At 39.6% G+C, this 22,127-nt stretch overlaps 1 protein-coding gene across 2 annotated transcripts in view; it reads left to right on the top strand.

Annotated features, from left to right (window-relative positions):
- Positions 1-22,127, top strand: part of nedd4a (NEDD4 E3 ubiquitin protein ligase a) — a 39,362-nt gene that overhangs the window by 3,681 nt on the left and 13,554 nt on the right. The window contains exons 1-6 of one of the 2 annotated variants that reach the window (XM_006780077.3): positions 6,490-8,549; positions 17,996-18,046; positions 18,439-18,500; positions 18,676-18,778; positions 20,321-20,484; positions 20,583-20,697. In XM_006780077.3, the coding sequence (XP_006780140.2) occupies positions 7,230-8,549; positions 17,996-18,046; positions 18,439-18,500; positions 18,676-18,778; positions 20,321-20,484; positions 20,583-20,697 (1,815 nt within the window). In that variant the 5' untranslated portion in view covers positions 6,490-7,229. Of the gene's footprint in view, positions 1-6,489; positions 8,550-17,995; positions 18,047-18,438; positions 18,501-18,675; positions 18,779-20,320; positions 20,485-20,582; positions 20,698-22,127 lie in introns of those variants that run through there. The other variant, XM_006780078.3, reaches the window with a different exon arrangement.

Raw genomic sequence — 22,127 nt, 5'->3', positions numbered from 1 at the left:
GATCTACACTAAACTGCATTGGGCGACAAATCTTATTCTTTGAATTCAGGTGCTTTTAGTCACATTACCACAGGTGTATAAAATCAAGCACCTAGCCGTGCAGTCTGCCTTTACAAACATTTGTGAAGGAATGGGTTGTTCCGATGCGCTCGCTGAATTTGTGAAACTGTAATTAGATGCCAGCATCGCAACAAGTCAGTTGGTGAAGTGTCCTCCCTCCTAGATATTTACAACCAAGCTATACGTTATAAGCTATGCTACTGCAAACTTTAGGTACTACAAGTCAACCACCAAAGTGTCATACCACGTAAAGTTATAGAGTGCGGTCGCTGACTGTGTAAAACCTGGCAGACCTTCAAACCACCTCTGGGATTAACATCAGCACAAAAATTGTCTGCCAGGAGCTTTTGGGCATGGGTTTCCATGTGTGTGTGTGTGTGTCTGTGCAAATGTGAAAACAAATGTGAATAAGTGAAAATAAGTGAGCAGATCAGCAGCAGATCTTTATCGTCAGTATTTCCACACACAGTGTAAAATCCACGTGAAATGTGATATCTGGAGGGGGTTTAATTACTAAAGGTACTGGGATTATGCTCTTTAGTTGTGGTTGGATTACCTAAATGCAAAGCTGGTCAAATATTGTGGAGCTAAAGTGTAATGTGGAGCTGTGGCGTAGGCTAAACAGGCGCCCCAATAATTCCTGTTAGAATGGGACAGACCGATCAGGGTAACATTTAAGAGTAAACTGGGTCTCTAACACACTATTAATTAGTTTAAAAAATTTTAATTCCCCAGATTTGCCTAACAAATACAGACCTCCTACTGTGATCTGTATATGTGTGTGTTTGGTCAAGTCAAATTAGGTTGTAGATGAGATGGTGGCATTATATACTACATTTTTATTTTATATGTGAATGAAAGTCAGCAGATATGAGATTTGAATTGTAACAACAGACAATGAATGAAACAAATGTTTTTTACTGGAAATATATTCTGCATTTTATCACATTAACTGCTAACATAACAGTAATATTCCCAGTTTATCTGCTTCAGTGCGTTTTTGTCATTTGGCATTGTCCACTAGATCTGAGTCCAACCATAATCTGAGCCTATAATGAGCATTTACTTTACTTATTTCATGCTCTGCACACTTGGACCAGGCTCCAGTCTGCAGAAAGTGATAACTTCGAGTAATGGTTCAACACATTTACAAATCCCAAGATAGCACATATACATTTCCTGTCTGACCAGCAGAAGTAAAATAGGCTTAAATTGCTAGTTGCTGGAGCCTAAGGTCACTTTTAGATCATGTTTATGGTCTTAAATTGCAACTTATAAAGCCTTATTTTCCACTGAAATTAATTTTTGTTAGATGAAAGAAATGCCAGTTACAGTTATGGATTGTGTGATTGTCAAATGTCCATGGTACCCTCATTATTGACAGATCTACTAGCTCAGTAGACTTTTTTTTAAATTATATCTTATAATAAGGAAAATATTTGTAATTTATTCTAAGAACACAAGAGTAACAAACTTGATTAAAGTTTTTTTTATAAGGTCGTCTTAAATAAATCGAATACAAAAAATGATCAGCTTTCACACTGCACAACTCAGTTTTGCCCATTTATTGACTAAGAAAATTTATTGCTGTGCAAAGAAACCGTTGCATGTCGTAAAATGGTACAGTATGTTTCATATTTGCATGGAGGAGGGTATGCCCCAGTCATTACAAGGTTAACTGTGCTTTGTCTGCCTTTCAAATACACAGAGGCCCTTATTTTGACATGACACTTGAAGTACTGTTGGAAACTGGGATACCTTATTATTCATGACTGTAAATAGGGGCAAATCTTAAGGGCATGGAGAGGATGCAGCTGAATAGTTTGAATAGGAGACTGAAGAGAATATCGATGCCTGTGTCTAGTGTTTCCTTATTGATTACACAATTGGCGCAAAGTGATGTTAAAGGTTTTAGGATGTAGCCTAAATGTAGGAGGAGATGTGATAAGCTGCTGACCCAGTTTCATCCTGGGCTGATACAAAGCAGGTACGCACGAACAGGCGGACTCTAGTGACACGACCACTTCTGTCTGAGTTTTGCAGCTAACAGTCTGTAACTGTATGCAAAGGCAACACAGTCAAGCAGTGAACCAACATGGATGCTCAGAAGTCCTTAAGTGACTGCACTAAATATCTCCTCAACTCACAGAAGCAGAAAATGAACTGAAAACTCTCTTTATCACTCTTATATTCATGCACCAGAGAGATGTGCATGCGTATTACAAATTAGCTTCACGTTGAATAAAACTCCTGTGTTTCCTTTTACGCATCTGCCACGCTAAGCTTTGGTTTTACGGTTTGGTTTTACGATTATTTTAAAAAGTATGAACATATTTATAAAAGTGTTACCAGAGGTAGGAATTGATTAACTTTTGGAGTCGCTCTCCTTGTAGATCTGGATTGAAGAGTTTTCATCATTTCAAGAAACAGCAATCATATGTCTATAAGTTGAAATAATAAATATCAGAAGACATTGTTGATGTTCTCAAGATTGTATCAGAGACTAGTCTGGATTCAGAGACTTGGTGTAGATATTTGTCTTGAGCTGCTCTTGTTCAATTTGCATTGATCCTCCGCTAAAAAAAAGCACCAACTACACTTGTGTCCACAAAGCAGGCTAGAAAATGATAATGATAAAAACATCTACTAGTGCTTAGTCCTAGAGACTGGTTGACGAGCGACCAGCTTTTACTTTGAAGTCAAACAGTCTCCATTTTTTAGTTTGCGTCTCACTTTTCACAGTTTTACTACCGCTCGGCGAGCAATAATAATAATAGATTGCATTTATATAGCACTTTTCAGGAACCCTCAAAGCACTTTACAGTTCCACTATTTATTCACACACTGGTGAAGGCAAGCTACAGTTGTAGCCATAGCTGCCCTGGGGCAGACTGACAGAGGCGAGGCTGCCATATTGCACCATCGGCCCCTCTGGCCAACACCAGTAGGTGGTAGGTGAAGTGTCTTGCCCAAGGACACAACGACCGAGACTGTCCGAGCCGGGGCTCGAACCGGCAACCTTCCGATTACAAGACGAACACCCAACTCTTGAGCCACGATCGCCCCAGTCAGTTGGCAATTTTTTGCAAGTCCATAAAAAGTACATGTGGCAACTGTGGCAATCTGCTAGTGAGCAAAGCAACTGCAAGGAGTTCCTATGTGCAGCACCGTATGTACCTCTTTGGGACCAATTTCATCTACTGGCTGCCAGCAATTTCCAGCAATCACTTGGGGGAAAACAGGTTTTCCAAAGCTCATACAATTTTTTTTTATTGGAAGCTTTGGATTGTTTTCTTGATTGTTTTGCTGCTCCATATTTAATATTTCATTCATACCTAACTTTATTTTATAATGGAAAGTAAACAAAAGAAGTGTCCTAAGCTACATTTCTTATAACTGCGATACATGTCTTGCAGTTTGTAGAATCAGTGAATCACCTGCCCCTTTCCCGCTGGAGATGTATACAGCTTCATAGACTTTTATCACTGGTAAAGTTTGGTCCCCAACAATACCAGGAAGCGGCAAAGTAGATTCTCGGAATTACAAGTCAATAAAAAGCCAAGCATTGGGCAGCCATCCAGCAGTCCCATCAGTTTATGATAATTACATTCACATTTCTAACTCTTGTGAAATCTGAATCACCTCACTGTTAATAGTCTTGTGATGCTTTTTGTAATCGTGGAGTTTCTACATCATAAATTTGTTACCACAACATTCAACATGTTTCAGCGGGTTTTGCTCAGACTTTTCAGGTACAGTCAGTCGTTAGGTCATTAAAAAACCGTCAACACACGAGTTTTCATTTGCAGCTAAATGGCTGAATGTTTCTAGAACCTGTCACTACGTCACAGGTTTCCAGTCACATGATAAAATAAAGACGGCGGTGAGTCACTCAGTTCTGCCTTGTCATGCTCCAGGTACACGTTGGAGTATTTTGGAGGGTGTGTCAGAGCTGTGAAAGTGTTTGTGTGTGTGTGTGTGTGTGTGTCTGCAGCTCTGGCACACCGAGAGCTCAGCAAGAAACGTGCTTTGTTGGTCGTCTCCTACGAGATGTGTTGATTAGATGATTATTGTTTCCACATGGTGTTTCCACAGTGTGAGCTTTCACATCTTGGCATGATAAGATTCTTCTGGCTAAGACTTTCAATTCTAGCTTCTTGAGAGTTTAATAAATAAACATTTATTATTCCCACAGCATAAATCTTTGTTCCTCTGGACTATGACATGTCCTCTAGCACCACCAAAAGTACTTTTTACTTTAACAAAATGTGAAACTTTGATGGATGCATATATTTGGACACTTTATTTTTTTGGCCAGATTTTTAGATCTGGCCAGATTCAGCCAGTTACTATACATATATATATATATATATATATATATATATATATATATATATATATATAGTTAGTGTTTGATGCATTTTAGTTGAAATGATATTTCCTTTGCTCCTTGATTACCCAGACTCTTGAGAACAATTAAAAAAAGTAAAATTACATATTCTGATAGCAAGAGGTCAGACTCCACAGGGTTAAACTCTTTAGTAAATCACGTCTCCAGGCTATGCCAGCAGACCCCCATAATCTAATCTAACAGCAGTGTGGTCATATCTAGTTCTCAGTTATCTCACAGGCAGCTAGACACACCCACAAAAACCATAAAAAAGTAAATGAGATGCTGCTGTACAGTTCTCGCTTAAAATACATGAGTGTGTCTTTGCAGCAGGCTTTTCCCCACTTCCAGAGACAGCATGAATGCAGAAGTTGCTATGGTTACCTGCACTTGAATTAATTGACACGATTCAAATGGTAAAAGAAAGTGATACAATGGTAGCTGCTTTGTAGCCTACAGCAAAACAACATTTACAAAGACTATGAAAAAAAGCTAAACGCTGAGAGGCAACCAAACTTATCCAAACCAATCAGGCAGGTAGAAAAACATACTCAGACTGAGACTGGGGCTGGAGGTATTACTATATCACTAAAATTTGTTATATAGTACACAAAATATATATCTTCTGTGAAGATAAACTACATCAGTGGCTTTTTCATATATGGATTAAGCCTAATCCTAAATGGAACCTGCAGTGAACTTCCATGTGTGGAAAATGAAACTGTAGCAGTTACTTACTAGCAGGAAGCTAGCTTCAAACATGTAGCTGTTGATATCTTGGTTTGCAGTAAGTTTATCAGTAGAAACATTCTAGTAAATCAGAAATGGTATAAGTGAACAAAACAGGACATGTTGCTCAGTCATTCAGGTCATCTGATAAAAACAAGGTCAGTGGTTTGATCCCCAAAGTTCTTCAGAAAAATCCATTAGAGAAAGACAGTGTGTGATAGTTAGAAAGTGCTTAAAGGCATATAATAAAGTGCTATCTGAATCCATGTGTGAGTCCTTGAAATTAAAATTTAGAAAGGTGCCAAATAAGTCTTCAATAAACTTAAAGAAGTCCAGTTGCTTTCTTTCCAAGCTCTTTACACTACTCCGGAAAGAGTCTCCTGTAAAAGCATGTCTCACTGAGAGATTTTAAAGAGGTCATTCGCCCTCTTTGGCTTTTGGACACTGGCAGCAGATGTTCGATCACCTTTATAATATTTCTCTAACCATAAAAAATGGGTAGCTGGGATAGGCTCCAGCCCCCCTGTGACCCTGATAAGGATAAGCAGAAGAGAATGCATCCATGGATGAAAAATGCCTGTCAATATTTTCTTGGACAGAGATCTGAGAAATGCTACTCATCAAAACTCTTTAGGGCTGCACCTTAATAGATGCCCAGCCTCTACTCTAGCCACACCCCACTAACCCAATTTATTGATGACCTCACCTCAGACACGTTCGCTGAAGACTTTATTAAATAAATATATAACTTATCCTTCAATGCAAAGCATGATGTTCGCTGTCATGCCAAATTCTTGTGCCTATTTCCAGGCAGCTTTGCAAAATTGGCGTATCACACCATACTCTGTGACTTAACATGAATGTGTGTGTCACCAGCCTTGTCTTATGGCCTAGATACCGTCAACATCAGTTAAAGCTGCTTTTGCCTGGATGAGTGATTAATGGCCAATCACGGGTTTTTTCTGGCAGTTTGTCATGCTCCTTAAAAATTTAGGTGATGACTTCCACCGCAGCAGGAAGTGTCCACCGGTGAATCATTGCTTTATCCTGGCCTGGCGTCTTACTATTAAAGACTATGCTAAAACCGATTTAGAGGCAGAGTAATATCAGAGTAACAGGCGTGGAGAGGAAATCAGATGAGTACTGACTGTTACATGAAGTGTCGAGTGACTGGTGTCGCGTCACCGCGGTCCCACAAATCTTTCTCCCTCTTATCGTGTCGAATTTTCTGCAGTAAAGCAGATGATTTGCAGCAGGTTGTTCAGTCACTGAGGATCAAAAAGCATTTTTATTAGTGTTTTTATTTGTTTAGGTGCTCTTTTGCGTATTTTCTTTGGCATTTTTATTGTGTGCTAGCTGAGCTTTGTCACCCAGTCCTCACTCTGAAGCAGAATTATGTTGAAAGTCAGTCCCTTTGATTTCCTGTAATTTAATAGCAGTGGGTAAAAATATTTGTGGGGGCACAGAGCAGCAGAAACATAAGAAGCATAGCTGCAGCAGGAAGTGAAGTCTTGGGTGAGTGGCCTGAAGCAGAAGTAACAGTTGACCAGAGCTTTAGTCGAAGATGCAGCGTGGACGACTGCCGCGTTGTGGTTTTTTTTGTTGTTGTTTTTTTTTTCCCCAAGGGAGTAAACAGGAGTGAGGTGGCAGCAGCAGATGTGAGGTGTTAAACATTTGTCAGAGGGTGCAGTTAACTAGCCCTGAACTAAGGCTATGAAGCAGGTCCGCTTTTTCCTTCAACTCTCAGTGTTGCTTTCTGCTCCGCGGCCGTGTCTTTAAAGGCGGCTCAGCAGTGAGATTAATCTGTTTTCAAAGGTCATCTGTTTGGGTCATGCCTCCACACAGAACCACTGACCTCCCCTGACTAAAAGCCGTGGTCCGCCTGGAGAGGAATGTAGGTTGTCACCAGAGCTATTTTGGCAATGCGCAGTCCCTAATGATTGTGATCACAGAGCAGAGTTTGGAGCAGTTGCTTTGCTCTCCTTTTCCCAGCCAGCAAGTTTGATCATGCAGCTCCTGCTGGCGCTGCAGGGATTAGAGAGTTAAACGAATGGCACGTCGGCTCCGCTTGCATTTTGCGTCAAGGAGAAGCAGCACGGACCCTCTGTCAGAAAGCCTCAGCAGCCATGGTGAGGAAAGCGGAGTCAGTGTGTCAGCTCAAAGCCCCTCGGAGAGTCTGGCGCACAATTCTGTCCACTTGAAGGTGACTCCTCTGTCACCAGATTATGCTTATAATCAATACTCTTCAGTGTTCATACCCAGGGTTAACACCGGAGGATGTAATAAGAAGAGAATTCTACAGATCTCACTCCAGCCCTGTGGAAAGCTCAGCGGAGAGGTGGATGGCAGCGTAGAGGATGGAGAACCAGGAGCTGGTGAAGGAGGAGGTGCGTGTGCGGGTTCTGACGGGGGTTCGTGCAGCAGCAGCATGGCCAGCGATGGCGGCTACTGTAGCAGTAACAGCATCTTCGAGCCAGAGGCACCAGAAAAGCATAAGACCACCCAAGAGAGGAGTCTACACTGCTGCAAGTCCAAGGTCCCCCTGAGGCGGTGCTCCTCCTTAGTTATATTCCCAAAGAGCCCCTGCAGCACCCCACCTGCTTCCCCAGTAAGTCCAGTGGCTTTTCCTGCGCTCCCTATAGGGAAGGGCTCTAATCAGTCATCTCTTCAGACTTCTGTTAATGGATACTCACTGGCAGACGAGGAAGTGACTTCCAAAGGGTCCACCAACACGACAGTAAGCGGCCATCGCTTCCCAAAAGAAAGCTGTTCGGCTGAGTTCAGGGACACCAAACACATGGTGCAGTTTAATATTCCCTTACAGGACGAACCAAAATCTAAAACAGAGGACATGAGCAAAATAAAGGAAGTGTCATCGTCTCTAGACAGATCAAATCGTCACTCCAGCAGCCTGTTGCTGCGCTTTGCCCACCAGAAACCAATGATATCAGGAAAAGGAGCCACAACAACAGCTACAGTCAATGTGGAATATCCCGAGGCTCATTACCCAGCAGAGCACCCAGAGGGTGATCGCGACTGCCACAAGAAACTTTATCGTAGTACCTCTGCTTGTTTGTTCTCCTCAACTAAACCTTCTGAGAAAAACCTGAAAGCTTGTTCATCAGGAAAAGGCCACCAGGAAAAACCCTGTCATCACGCCATACAGAGGAGCTTTTCCCTCGAGGTGCCTTACGCCAACACTGGAATTTCATGTCACGTTTCGAATCCCAAACTCAGCAGCCCCTGCTCTCCACATGTGCACATTCATTTGTCTCCTTGCTGCCCGGCTAAGTTGCCTACCTCTCTTCCTGATATAAACACAGGCAACAAATGGAATAATACACCCATAAGCTCAGGTCAATGTGCCGAGGTAAGTTTCTTAAATGGAAGGTCCCAGGCCTTATACCTCATAGTGTACAGAGAGGATAACAGCTGTCAAATAAGCATTTTTTTTTAAGTTTATGTGACACAGCAAGGCTCAGGAAAACACGTTAAGGTAAAGAACAAAGTGGATTCACTGAAATGTTGTTAAACTGGTTCCAGGAGATTCCACATGCACTGACTTTAACTGCCATGTACACGGGACTAAAATAACAGCTGGACTGTGTAAAGTAATGCAAATAACAACTATATTTTATATTGACTTTGTGCTTAATTTTCCCTTGCATAAAGTTCAACATTCAAATAGTTCTGTGTATTTTATGTCTATATAGATATACAGATATACAGCTCTGCCATTCACATTCTTAAAACTCAGTTTACTGCGGGTCAAGAAAGAGTGAGGTTCAGTAACTGAGAAGATCGCTACAGCTAAGTCATGCAATTAACAAGCCCAATGTGGACAAACATTCAAAGGTATTCGGTTGCATTACAGTAAATCCATCTGCTTATTAGTTTCCCAGAAATCAGTGAATAAGAGGGAAAGGTTCCCTTTCAACCTGTTTGTGTGTCTGTCAGTGTGTGAACTCATCTTTTGAATAGTTTCCTTTTTTATTATTCTGTTAGCACTATGAGTAATTGACCTAAGTATTTACCCAGGCTAATTATAGCAGTGGGAAAAGTGGTGCCCCTTGCTGATATAAATAAAGTGCCTCTGAAATATTCTGCCTGACTCCAGATAGTCTGCTGGTGTGTAGCACTGATTCAAATTTAACTGCATGATACTAGAGCGCTGCGCAGTCATACCAGCCATCTGTGGACGTGCATGTGTGTGGTGCTAATGTAATGTAGGCGGAATGAAAGTGTGAGCCTTTCCCAGTAAACTGGTGGTGTGTTGCTTTCCTTGGTGCCACTGCCAGCCAGTGTTTGTGAAATATCAAGTGTCAGTCTCCACCCCTACCCCCCTCCATTTAGCAGAATGTCAAGTAGGACGGCTTCCTCCACTAATTAGTCAGTCCATTTATTTTTAAAATAGTTATGTTTCCTTAGGTAAATCTCAGTTATACTTTCACTCTAGAAGGCCCAAAACAGGCTTCATGCCTAACTATAAATAATAAACATGGAAAAACTTGTAAATTATCTTTAAAAATAAAAATAAAAAATTTGACTCTTAAAAAAAATTGCTAATAAAAGAAAAAAAAATTGAGAAAGTTGTTAATTTGGAAAAATTGTTTCACAACTTGCCAATAAGGCTTTGATGGATGTGTTTAATGAGTCTGTAGACAAGACTGTGAGTCAACTGCTTTCTGCAGAACTTTTTGAGTCAAAAAGTTCTGTGTTTTAATTGTAATACCTGCACTGATTTTCTTACTTCTTCCCTCTGACATATGTTCTCCATATAATAATAAAAAAAAATGCACTAACACTGACACCAAAAAAAAAAACTAGACTAAAACTACACATTTTCATACAATAAAAACTGAACTGCGTCATATACATTTAGTCTCACAAGGTGAATGTGGTTAAAACTAAACTGAAACTAGCTGTAAAAAACATTTAGTTAACTGACTTATAAATAACAACTACACGTCAGAAGAAGGCAAACGCTAACTAAAACAATATTGTCCCCAATCCAGTTTCTTAAGAACTTAGGCCTCAGTCACACAGGCCTAGAGACTGCTTCTATTGAAAAATGTGTAGTCCCAGACTAGTTGGCAAATGGTTACTGGTGTCAAAGAGGTTGCTGCACTGAAAACCTCATTTTGATTTCCTTGGTCGCTAGCGGATTTCTTTGAAAAAGTAAAAGTTCTGCTTAATTGTACAACCAGCATGTTTCAAAATGCACTTTTATTTTGAAGGTGAATGATCTCTATTTCTAGTTTGCATCATGCATTTATACCCACCCCTCAGTGAGTAGTTGGCGGGTGTTTGCAGATGAGTCAGCATCTTCAGTGCAAAAAACAGGTGGCCAAACAGTTTTTGGTTGTGCAGTTTCACCGAGAAACCTGCTAGAAACCTCCAGCACCCATTCGCCAAATAGTCGGGGTTGTGGTTGCCAGGAAGACATAGACTGGTTTCTAGACCTGTGCGACTGGAGTGTCATTTAACCGGGGTTGTGGGGGTTCTTTTTTTTTTTCAATATTTATATAGTGCCAAATCACAGCAACAGTTGCCTCGAGGTGCTTATTATATTGTGGAGTAAAGACCCTACAGTAATACAGAGAAAACCCCAACAATCAAACGATCATCTATAAGAAAGCACTTGGCAACAATGGTACGGAAAAACTCCCTTTTAACAAGAAGAAACCTCTGGTAGAACCAGGCTCAGCCATCTGCATGATCCGTTGGGGGTGAGGGGAGGGAGAGAGGACAAAAGACACAATGTGGAAGAAAACCAGAGATAAATAATAACTAATAATTAAATGCAGAGAGGTGTGTAAACACAGTTAGTGAAAAAAGGGTCAGAGAAAAAGAAACACTCATGGGAAGCACCCAGCGAGGACCTGGTTCCAAAGAAGAGAGACCTGAAAGCTGAAGGCTTCTACTTTTAAATACTCTTGGGACCACAAGAAAGCCTGTGGTCTGAGAGCGAAGTTGTTGGGGTGATATGGTACTATGAGGTCTTAAAGATAAGATGGGGCCTAGTTATTCAAGACCTTGTAAATAAAGTGAAAACAAAAACTGAACTAATTAAAATGCAAAACCACAGTAACTATAAGTTCTTCTTGAAAGTCTTTTGTATTACACGCTTTTGTTTTTATTGTCATGTCCACCTACGCTGTGAGTCGTGCTAATGGTTATCTAAGATCTTGTGCATCATAATCTTAGGTAACTATAGGAAAAAGATGCGACAATAATAAAACCCATACAGTTTGTGGATAATCCTCCCACATCTGTAGTGGAAATGTTTAAAAACAGTTACAGATTTTATTGCCCAAACGTGTATAAATTTGTACTTTGTACTTCCTTTTATAGCCACTTCAAAAAAATAGGTCACCTGAGTACTAACAGACCAGCACTGCTAACCAACATATGTACTCCAAAAATACAAACATATAACTGTTGCAGACTTAATAATATTGCAATATGACAAATTAGCATCTGTCTATTTCTGGACCTTTTTTTTTAATATTTTTAGAATTTGTTTTTCTCAGCTGCACGTGGACAATCTGTCATGTTTCGGCTGTGTCCAGGCAGGAGAAGGACCCAAACGCAAAACCCACGACAACGAAATTAAACTCAAAAAGCTGCTTTATTGCAGGATGGCATGGAAAACTAAACTGGGACATGGGTAAACTAAAACGCAAGGAAACACAGCCATGAGGGAGACTACGACACTGACAAAGAGAAACACAGGGCTTAAATACACAGAGGGATAACGAGGGAATGAGACACAGAAGGAGAGCACAGCTGGGAGTAATCAGGCTGGACGAGACAAGGGAAGCAAAACTAGAAACACTCACATGAGACATGGACCTTCAAAGCAAAACAGGAAACACACTGACTGAACTCAAAACATGTAAACTTAACAGCAACTGAGACAGAACATACGGAGCTGAAACATGGGACAGAAAGGCAAAGTAGACACAACATGAACATAACGACGCCCACAGGGAAAGAGCAAAACAGACCACCGAAGCATAGGACCTCTTTCAAAATAAAATAGGAAACAATGAAACACTGACATGACTGCATGGACTTGACAACATAAGAAACAGACATGAAACACATGAAGGATAAGGGAGACTTAACGCAAGGGTTGAAAACACAAGGGGAATATAATAAGCAAATGAACATAGAAATCTAATGAGCTTAAACATGCACTATAAACATCAAAATGAACTAAAACTCAAAACGCTGGGTCATAAGACCCAGGATCGTGACACAATCACCTAAAACCTTTAAATACTGCTCCAGAAACAAAGAGAAGCTGTGTGTGACTGAACATGTCGGTTCATATCAGTGGTGTAGTGTTTGAAAACTTCCTTTGCTCTGGTTAGCCGCACTCCCAAAGTCACCCGATGAGTCATCACCATAGTTAATGAATAACCAGGTATGAATGTGTTGCACAACAAGGTGAAGACATGAATCAAATGAATGTTAACAATAATTTTATATAGCAAAATAACAAGCATTTACAGTTTCATAGGGCATTAAACATTTTAGGGGTATCTCACTACACAAACAAGTGGGTTTGTGGAGCTGCTGAGTTAACATGCAAAATAACTAATGTGTATTTAGAGAGATAGCCCAGCAAAGTGCCCTTTAACCCCATATGATTTATACAAAGCCCAACTTCTGTGCTTTAAAAAGTTTACAGACTGGGTTACAGCCAGTAGTTGGGAAATATTTGACATCATTCTTCATCCTGTAGTTAAATAATTTGTTTGCATATTCCCCAAGAGCATAACAAATGACATCTAGGCTGTCAGACATAATGTGTTTTAACTTGCCTTAACTTTGTCATAGCAATGAAGTGCTGTTTTGACACCTGTGTCAGCTTTCAGTTCAGTGTCCATCATCACCACGCTACCACCGCCACATTAGCTCCTCAGAAGCTTATTTTTCACAAGCTGCTGCCCACCTGTCAAAAGCAGCTTTTCGTTGCAGAGCCAAGATGGATATCGCTGAGGCTACCAACATGTGTCTGTAGCTGTTTGCCGCAACCTCATGCAGTCTGTGGTCAGCACTGCTTAATGCCATATGCTAAACTTGAGCTGCATTCAGTGTCACACGAGCCTGCAGGGATGCTCTGAATGGACATTTATCTGTCGTTATCATTTTATCTTGGGCAGTTTTTTTTCACGTGTCCGTAGCATGCATTTCCCCTTTGTTATCTTTAGCCTCACCTTACCCAGGAAGCTCTGATTTCACTCCATCATCTGTTCGCTACTGATATAGACGTGACCTACTCAACTTCAAACCGTTAGCTTTAATTGTTTATGCACTACGGTTTTTGGCTGAGTTAAATATTTATTTGGCAGAGAGATCAGTGGATTTGATCAGCTGATGTAAACACAACACCAAAATGATCTGGACATTCTGGAGATTGTGTTTCTGGGTAAAACCAATTTATCCATAGCTAGCTTTTAGTAATAACCGCTTGCACAGGATGCTAAGAAAAGATGGATTCAGCTGCAATATATAGTGTAAGTTCTCAGTTTATTAAATGAGATAACACCAATTGAGTAAAGCTGTAATATATATAGCCAGATGGAGCCATAGCCTATATTAAAAAAAGATGTTTGGTTTTGGTGCCCACATTTTAACTATATGTTCAATTTTTGAAGTCAGACAGACACCACACCGTGTCTTTGTCCTGACTTCCTCCTCTCACCCCAACCGGTCACGGCAGATATGCGCTCCTGCCTGACCTAGTTCTGCTGGAGGAGTATTCCTGTCAAAAGGGATTTTTTCCTTTCCACTGTCACTAAAGCGCTTGCTCATAGGGGGTTATATGATTGTTGACGTTCTTTACCTTACAATATAAAGCAACTTGAGGTGACTACTGTTGTGATTTGGCGTTATATAAATATAACTGAAATTGAATTAAATTAAACCTCCTATTGAGTGCATTACACAAATAAAAAAATATTTCAATCACCAAAATTGGAGCACAGATATCTTAAATGAGCTGTTAGTACAACTAATTGGAAAGGAAGCTTTAATATTTCTCTCAATATAGTACTCCTTTAAAAAAATAATTAATAAAGGGAGAAACTATCCATAAGTACCAATGTCTTTGTTTTCAGCGATGCTGTAAACAGTTTCTATAGCTAAAATTGGGGATTTTAATATGAGAGTCTGTGTGGATTGACTTGCTTCTGGATTTTCACTCCAAGAACTGTGATTTTTAGTACTTCTGCTTTTAACATTGCAATCCAAGAGTCTGCTGTTTGGAAGTAATCTATTTAAGTTAAGAGCATCTCTCAATGTTTTATAAGCGCAATGTCTCCATTAAAAAGAAATGAAACATTTCTTTATCCAATTTTTAATCTTACTTTTATTCATCAAAAAGAGCTCTATGAGTTATTTATGTGAGCCCTGTATGTCTTATACTATGATTTACTAATTAAATAGGATTCTTTAGCAGATTTCTAATACAAAAAGGAGAGAAATGTGGAGGGAGCCACTTTTATGAGTAAGTCATAGTATCAGATAGACAATGCTAATAATAGTTTTTAATTATTTTCCATATGGGTACCCTCTGTTAATATAAACTACTGTAAACAATAAAGACAGTGTTCTGTATACAGCCACAGCTGCTCTGTTTACTGTATGTTAAATCTCCAGTCATTCAGTATTGTAAACAAACTCAAAATAAATACAATTATTTCTGACTTCCGTAATATGGTGGAGGGTAAATAAACACAGAGGACTGACAGTGCGTTTAACCTTAGTATTCTTAGAAGACCTCATGAAGGAAATACTGTGCAAAGCAGGCGGTTTCTTAATGGAAATGCAAAGCCTGCCAGTATAATAGCAACGATAACAAGTGTGCTTGTCTTAATACCGCTTGCATAAAACAGAGACTGCTGTTTTTAGGAAGGTTCATTGTAATTTTGGAAAAGCTTGCTCAGAGTTTATTTTAATCTGGATTTATGCTTTTCTCAGTTGCTCTATTAGAAGTGCAAGGGCACGATGAAGGAGGCCTCCATCTAAATTTGTTCACATAAACACTTTGTACCCCTGTTAGACAGTTTGACCTGCCATGGGTGTTAATTTTGGTCACACATGCTGACTCCCACTGTGCTTGGCCTCAGCCTTCTGCTTTCGAGACCTTAACAGCTCCAATAAAGGCATGCAGTGAATGTGTGAAGAGTTCAAAGCAAAGACGGTTCATCTGGCAAATGCTACATTATTTTGATCCCAGTCTCTGTTGGAATAACACAGAGCAGCCATTCATCGTCGGCTGATAAACACATTCCTGCCTGCGCAACATGCTAAATATACACGGAAATGGAGCCAGTTAAATGACTCTCATTGTTTGAAGTAGGAAAATAGTGCAGCGGGAAACGTTTTCTGTTAAATCTACAATTAAAGACGGTTTGTTAAAGGGAGTGTCTTGTGAAAAAATCGGGTGAGAGGAAATATTTCTAGCTCTTACTGATGATTGAGATAAAAGAGAGAGATGTACAACCTTGAAGTCAATGCAGATAACACAGACATACTTCTTTAGAGATATTAAAGTGATTCTCTGTACTCTAAATCAGTTGTTTTTAAATACTTTTTCTGCCCAAGGCACACTAAAGGTCCTGCAAAACTCTTAAGCCACACCCAGGTTTTTTGTTTGTGTTTTTTTTTTTTTTTTTGGGGGGGGGTAAGAGGAAGCCACTTGCGGCTTCCCATTTATGCCATATAAGGGACTGAGGAAATGATGTACATGCACAAGTAAGTGTAATGTTTACAAAGGTTCACAAATGAGGGTTATTTTGTACCCTAAAATACATAAAATTATACCAAAAATACAAAATAATGAAAACAAACTATTTTAAGCAAGAAGTGAACCCGTAAAGGAGTTAACTGCTTAACAAATCAAGACCCTAACTCAACAAACTAACCTGTGTAAATCAAGAACTTATGCTATATATTAAAGGAATAGACCATTTTTAAATGCAAGGAGGGCAGAAGAGGAAAAAGGAGGGGGAAACCCCAAGGACAATCGATTAACTGTGCAAAGAACTCCCATCCCCCCCATACTGTCACAGCTGATAGTTTGGTCCACTTGTTGGCCATGTGTATTTCAATGGCTCCACCCATAGTTTCCTCTTTTAACAAACCAGGAAAAACTGAAGCAGCAGGACGGTAACTCAAAACAGAAAAAGTAATTAATGCATCTCATAAGTCTATTTGTGCCCGTCAGTTAGAATGCAGCATAGTGTCATTGAAACAAATTTATAGATTTAACTAGTCCAAAAACATGAATTGTGTGCTATGTAATGCCATTGACTGTGGTAATGATGTGGTAGAGTGAAACCTTAAACCTGTGTGTCTGTCTGGTTTCTCTCAGAAAGTAAGTTTTGTCTCCCAAAACTTGTTTTTAGCTTGTTAATCATCCCCCCTCCCAACAGACGAGGCATGTTAACATTCCTCATCCAGGGAGCTTTTGCTCTGATCACCTTTTGTGTTATTTCGGTGATGCTTTGTCTGCACTTGTGGTTAGTTGTGGTTTGTTTAACGCAGAGAAGTTACTCTGCTGTTAAACTGTTAATCTGGCCTTTGATTTAGGCCAGATTATTCCTGCTAATTTAATTTCATAAATCATGTAAAAAAAAACCATTTTATTTATTTATTTATTTATTTATTGCAGGTTTTTTTTGGGTGGTCGCACCTGAAGTTAAAATTATGGATAACACAGATATGACATTGTTTATCTATGACGTTAGACAGAACTCATTTTACATCACGGGCGACGTATATTAGTGAAACTCCTCTTTCTCATATTGTAAAAAAGTTTAATCACTAATCTAATCTCAGAGGTATTTTAATATATAAGTCCAACAATACAGCATAGGTTTTCTACATTGTAAAAAAAAAAATGCTGCGTTCGGTGTAAAGAAATAAGAATGCAAGAAATAAATATGTAAATTTACAGTAAAAGTTCTGTTAGCTCTTTGCACAGTGCCCTGTGATTATAAAACAAAACTAAAATTAATTGTCAGTCCTTGTTTTATGTTTTTTGTGTGTTTACTGTGAACTCACTGTAAAAATCATAGATTTCTATAGTAGATACAAAAAAAAAGTATGTCATTTAATGTCTTATCTGTTATATATCTTTGGTGTAGTATGAATGATCATGGATCTTTATCAATAGGAAAAGTTGTAAAACCTATGAAGACACAGTTAAGTCTGAAATTTATGCCCTTCTTCACATTTTTCAAAGCTGCCCAAATTGCTTTGCCAGATTGGAGTCTTTAGCGGGCCAATTCTGGCCCCCGGGCCTTATGCTTGACACACTTGCATTAGACAAATTAAGGCTGATTTTGGTCATTTGCAATGGAAAAAATCAGTCCCTGTTTTTTTTGTGGGTAGATGATACTTGCTGGACTGGATGTCAGTCTCTTTACCTACTACATGCACTTAAATGTTACTGTCACAGTTTGAAATGTGTAGCATATGCAGTATATTCTGTGCTGATAATAAACCTATGATGTCTGGTAAAATTGGTGACAGACTAATTGTAAAAGCAGTATGTATGTGCTTTGATATCAACTGTATAAATAAGAAAAAGAAACTGATTGTCAGGCAGCTGATTTGGGTCCAGTGGGTCAGAAATTTGGAGCAGAAAAGCTGAGATGAGTTTTCTCAGGTTTAGCTTAACCTGCATTCTGGAACAGGGACTCAAAGACATCAGATTAACAGCCCGTCCTCTGTGTTTGTAGATGATGTTGTCACGGCTCTAATGTCCATGTGTTTCCCTCTCTCTCTCCCTTTCAGACACGTGATGACTTCCTGGGACAGGTGGATATCCCCTTAAATCAAATACCGGTGAGTGCTTGGCTGTAGAAAATTCATTGTAATACTGATGTCTCTAATCTAAGATCACAGTAGGCTGAATGTAATTTGGTTTTCACTGTGTGAGCTCTTAGCTTCAGTCCCACCTATGGCACCATTTAAATATAAACATGGACATCCTTATTCTACTGCCTGTTCCACATCAGTGTCCACAGTTTTGGAAATACAGTCGGTTGTGTTTATGTTATGCTGCTGCTGTTGTTTTGTTATAAATACAGCACCCACAAATTAGCCCTCACTGTGCACGGTCACTGTCATTTCACCCATTGGTATCTTAAAAGTGTTATGATCCTGAGCTGAACAGCAGATTTATTCATGCAGTGTGAAGAAATGAAAGATTTTCTTTTCTTATTTTGTTTTCTCAGACAGAAAATCCTAACAATGAAAGGCCATACACATTCAAGGATTTTCTGCTTCACCCACGAAGGTTGGCATGATTTCATGGTTATTTAATCTTTTGTCTTTCTCTGTTTTACATTCCATTTCCCATATATTGGCTCACTCATTTATTATTTGTTTAGCATTTTAGATATTTATTTCTTCCACTAAAAACAAAGAAAACAAAACAATTATTTATTTACTTTTTTGCCATTCCCACACAGTCACAAGTCCAGAGTTAAAGGTCATCTGCGTCTAAAAATGACCTACCTGCCAAAAAACCCAGGTTCAGAGGAGGAAACTGCAGATCTGACTGAGGACAACGATGTAAGTTTATGCTTAGTGTTACGAATGCTTTTGTGTTAGCAGTGCTTCCACTTGTTCAACGTGAGTGTCAGGTCAGTTAGTAGTTGGTGCTGAATTTAAGTCCTTGCACTCGCTTTTAGAGCATCACACGAAAATGTTTGCATTAATTTGCATCTTTAATTGTAAGAATCTCTGAACCAGAATCTGTGTTTTTATTACTATTAATGTACATATGATATGACTAAGATTCATAATTTCAAATTTATGCTATAGGTGTATCTGCTAGGAGGCTGAGGGGTAGCACTGTAGCCTGTCAGTATGTTTCAGCATGATGACAATCCCAAAAAAAAGCATACCTACACAAGAAGACACACAATGACACTTTCAGTCATGAATTTGCCTCCCCAGGGCTCAGACCCTCAACACTATAGAGGCAGTGTGGGATCATGCTGACAGACAACAGAACAAAAGACAGGCAACATCCAAAGAAGAGCTTTGAATGACTTTCAAGAACTACTCCTGAAGGCTACTTACAGAAATTATCCTAACTCTTGGCTAAGAGAGTTCAGGCTGTGTTGAAGAATAAAGGGGCAGGGTTATACAATTATTGACTTTCAGGCTCATTAAAATTGTACAAACTCTGTTTCTTTTATATTTGTACATTTCAATAAAGCAGTGCACCAGTTTCCCATTTTTCTGAGCAAAAGATGAAGAAATGAGAGGTGATTTAAGACTTTTGAACAGTATTGTAAATTAACATTTAGATTTAGATTAACTTAAATCTTAACACTGCGAGGTTATTAAACTGTTATGGCTCATTTTGACAAGCTGGGTCACATTGAGATCCCAGCTATAACCTTGGCCTTGTCACCTGGTTTTCAGCGTTAGGTACAAAATAGCTTGTGGTTCATCTCCTTACTGACAGATCAAAGCACAAGTCAGAGTGTCAGGTGTATAAATCTCTTACATATACACACACGATACTGCACATCCATGATACTTTCTCTAAATCTCAGTCATTGTGAACTGTATTGTGTGTGTGCACCAACGTGATTTCCACCCTCATCTTTAGCCATGAATGGACGTACACACTCCCTTACTTTGTTTGCATATAAATTCACTGTTTGCACCACAAAAATTGGGCGTGGAATTTATAGAAAGGAAATGACAAAGCGTGAACGTGTGTGAAACTGAGACAGTCATCTGAGAAATGTAGGAAATAAGAATGCCGAATACAAAAAACTATTCAAAGAAAAGGGTAAAAGAGGTCTTCAAGGCCAAAGCAACCATTATGCATAGCCGCAGCTATTTGCATGCCACTCAGTTACCAAGAACAGTAATAGTAATGTACCAGATAAAGTTTAGTACACACAGTTATTTGCACTGAACTTTGTATATAGTAAATTGTACATATTAATATCAGTAGCTGTGTTTGTAAATGTGAAAATGGCCGTTTAATTTTATTTTCCAATAAGGCGAGACTTTTTTTATCTCCAGTTTTCCATATGTACAGCTTAGTTTAGTTCTTTAGCATTTCAAAATGATGTCCTCCTTGTTTAACAGCCTGGTTGGGAGCTTCTAGAGACACATGATATGTCAGGTCCCAGACAAAACCAGATCCTGCCTCCTCTTCCTCCTGGCTGGGAGGAGAGGCAAGATAATCTGGGAAGGATCTACTATGTTAATCATGAAACCAGAACCACACAATGGCAACGGCCCACCACGCAGTAAGATGGCTCCCATATCCTATAAAAAAAATAATTTAAAAAACCCTTTTGATGCATTTCATTAGTGAGAATCTAAGTGTCTGTCTCCCCCTGAACAGAGACGGCAATTTGGAAGTTCAACGAAGACAGAACAGTAATACGGATGCGGCGCATGTTTTCATAACACGCAGACAGATCTCAGAACATGAGGATAGCACGCAAGAGTCTCCAGAGGTAACTCTTTAATTTTTTGTTCCCTGTTTCCTTGTTGTGTCCCAGGATTTCTGATAATGTTCCTCAAATTAGAGAACAAGTTTCATGGTTTAACACTTGAGTCCAACCCTTTCATAATGCTGTTTTTGCTGCAAAAACTTTGAAACCCGCCCAACTCTGCAGTACTTGCTTAGCACCAAACAGCCAACATAAACATGGTTAGCACCTAGCTGGTTAACACAGTAGTAAAGGAGTCTGCTGCTTGCCTCAGGATATAGTCTAAAGCAGTCTGTTAGGAATAATCAGAAATATTGGTGATGTTCTGCTTGGAAATATATTTAGTACATAAATGTAGTCTTAGGCTCCTTTTGCCTTCAGAGCTGCCTTAATTTCTTTATATTAAAGATTTAACAAGGTGCTAGAAGGATTCCTCTGAGATTTTAGTCCATGTCGACATGATAGCATCACACAGTTGCTGTGCATCTATGATGTGAATCTCTTGTTCCACCACATCCCAAAGATGCTCAATTGGATTGAGATGCGATGTGCTTAAGGCCATGTTATGACAGTGAACTTTCTGTCAGGTTCAAGAAACCCTTACTGAGATGATTTGAGTTGTTGGAGGATGGATACACCGTGGTCATAAAGGAATGGACATGGTGAGCAGCAATAGTTAGGGAAACTGTGGGGTTTAAATGGTGCTCATTTAGTTCCCAAGGGGCCCAGAGGTTTGCAAGAAAGCATCACCCACACCACCTCCAGTATTATATAAGGCAGAATGGATTCATGCTTTCATGTTGATGCCAGATTGTGACCCTGTGATGTGAATGTCGCAGCAGAAATCAAGAGTCTCTGGAGCAGGCAACATTTTCCCAGTTTTCTATTGTCCAATCTGGTGAGCCTGTGTGAACTGTAGCCTCAGTTTCCTGTTCTTAGTTGACAGGAGTGGCATCCGGTGGGGTTTACTGCTACTGTCGCCCATCTGCTTTGACGTTTGGAGCAGTTGTTTTGCATTCAGAGATGGTCTTCTCTTAAAATCCTAGTACATCAGCAGTTTCTCAAATATTAAGACCAGCCCGTCTAGCCCCAACAAGCATGCTGCATTCATAGTCAGTGAATTCACCTTTCCTCCCCATTCTGATGCTCAGATTGAACTCAGATGGACACTGTGCATTTTCAAAATCAGTGCAGGACATGATCTTAATTAATCCTTTTTAATAGTGATACAAACTGTTGCAGTGTTGCAAAGACACGCAATGGTACAATTAAGCTCAACTTTGACCTATGGAGGAAAATGGCAACAAAGGGCATTGCTCACGTGAGCAGGGCTAATCCAAAACAATATCAGTAGAAGGTCCAACAAGAGTAAAACACAGGGCATCCGGAAAGAACCATGAGGCACTTGAGAAGGATGCAGGATGTGGGTACCAGGAAAAACAAGAGGGGACTGT

Source organism: Neolamprologus brichardi, chromosome 1, assembly GCF_056152115.1.
Source record: "Neolamprologus brichardi isolate AB-2024 chromosome 1, ASM5615211v1, whole genome shotgun sequence".
In the NCBI taxonomy this organism is placed as follows: Eukaryota; Metazoa; Chordata; class Actinopteri; order Cichliformes; family Cichlidae; genus Neolamprologus; species Neolamprologus brichardi.
The sequence above is the reverse complement of the archived record's forward strand: the minus strand, read 5'-3'. Positions and strand labels throughout refer to the sequence as shown.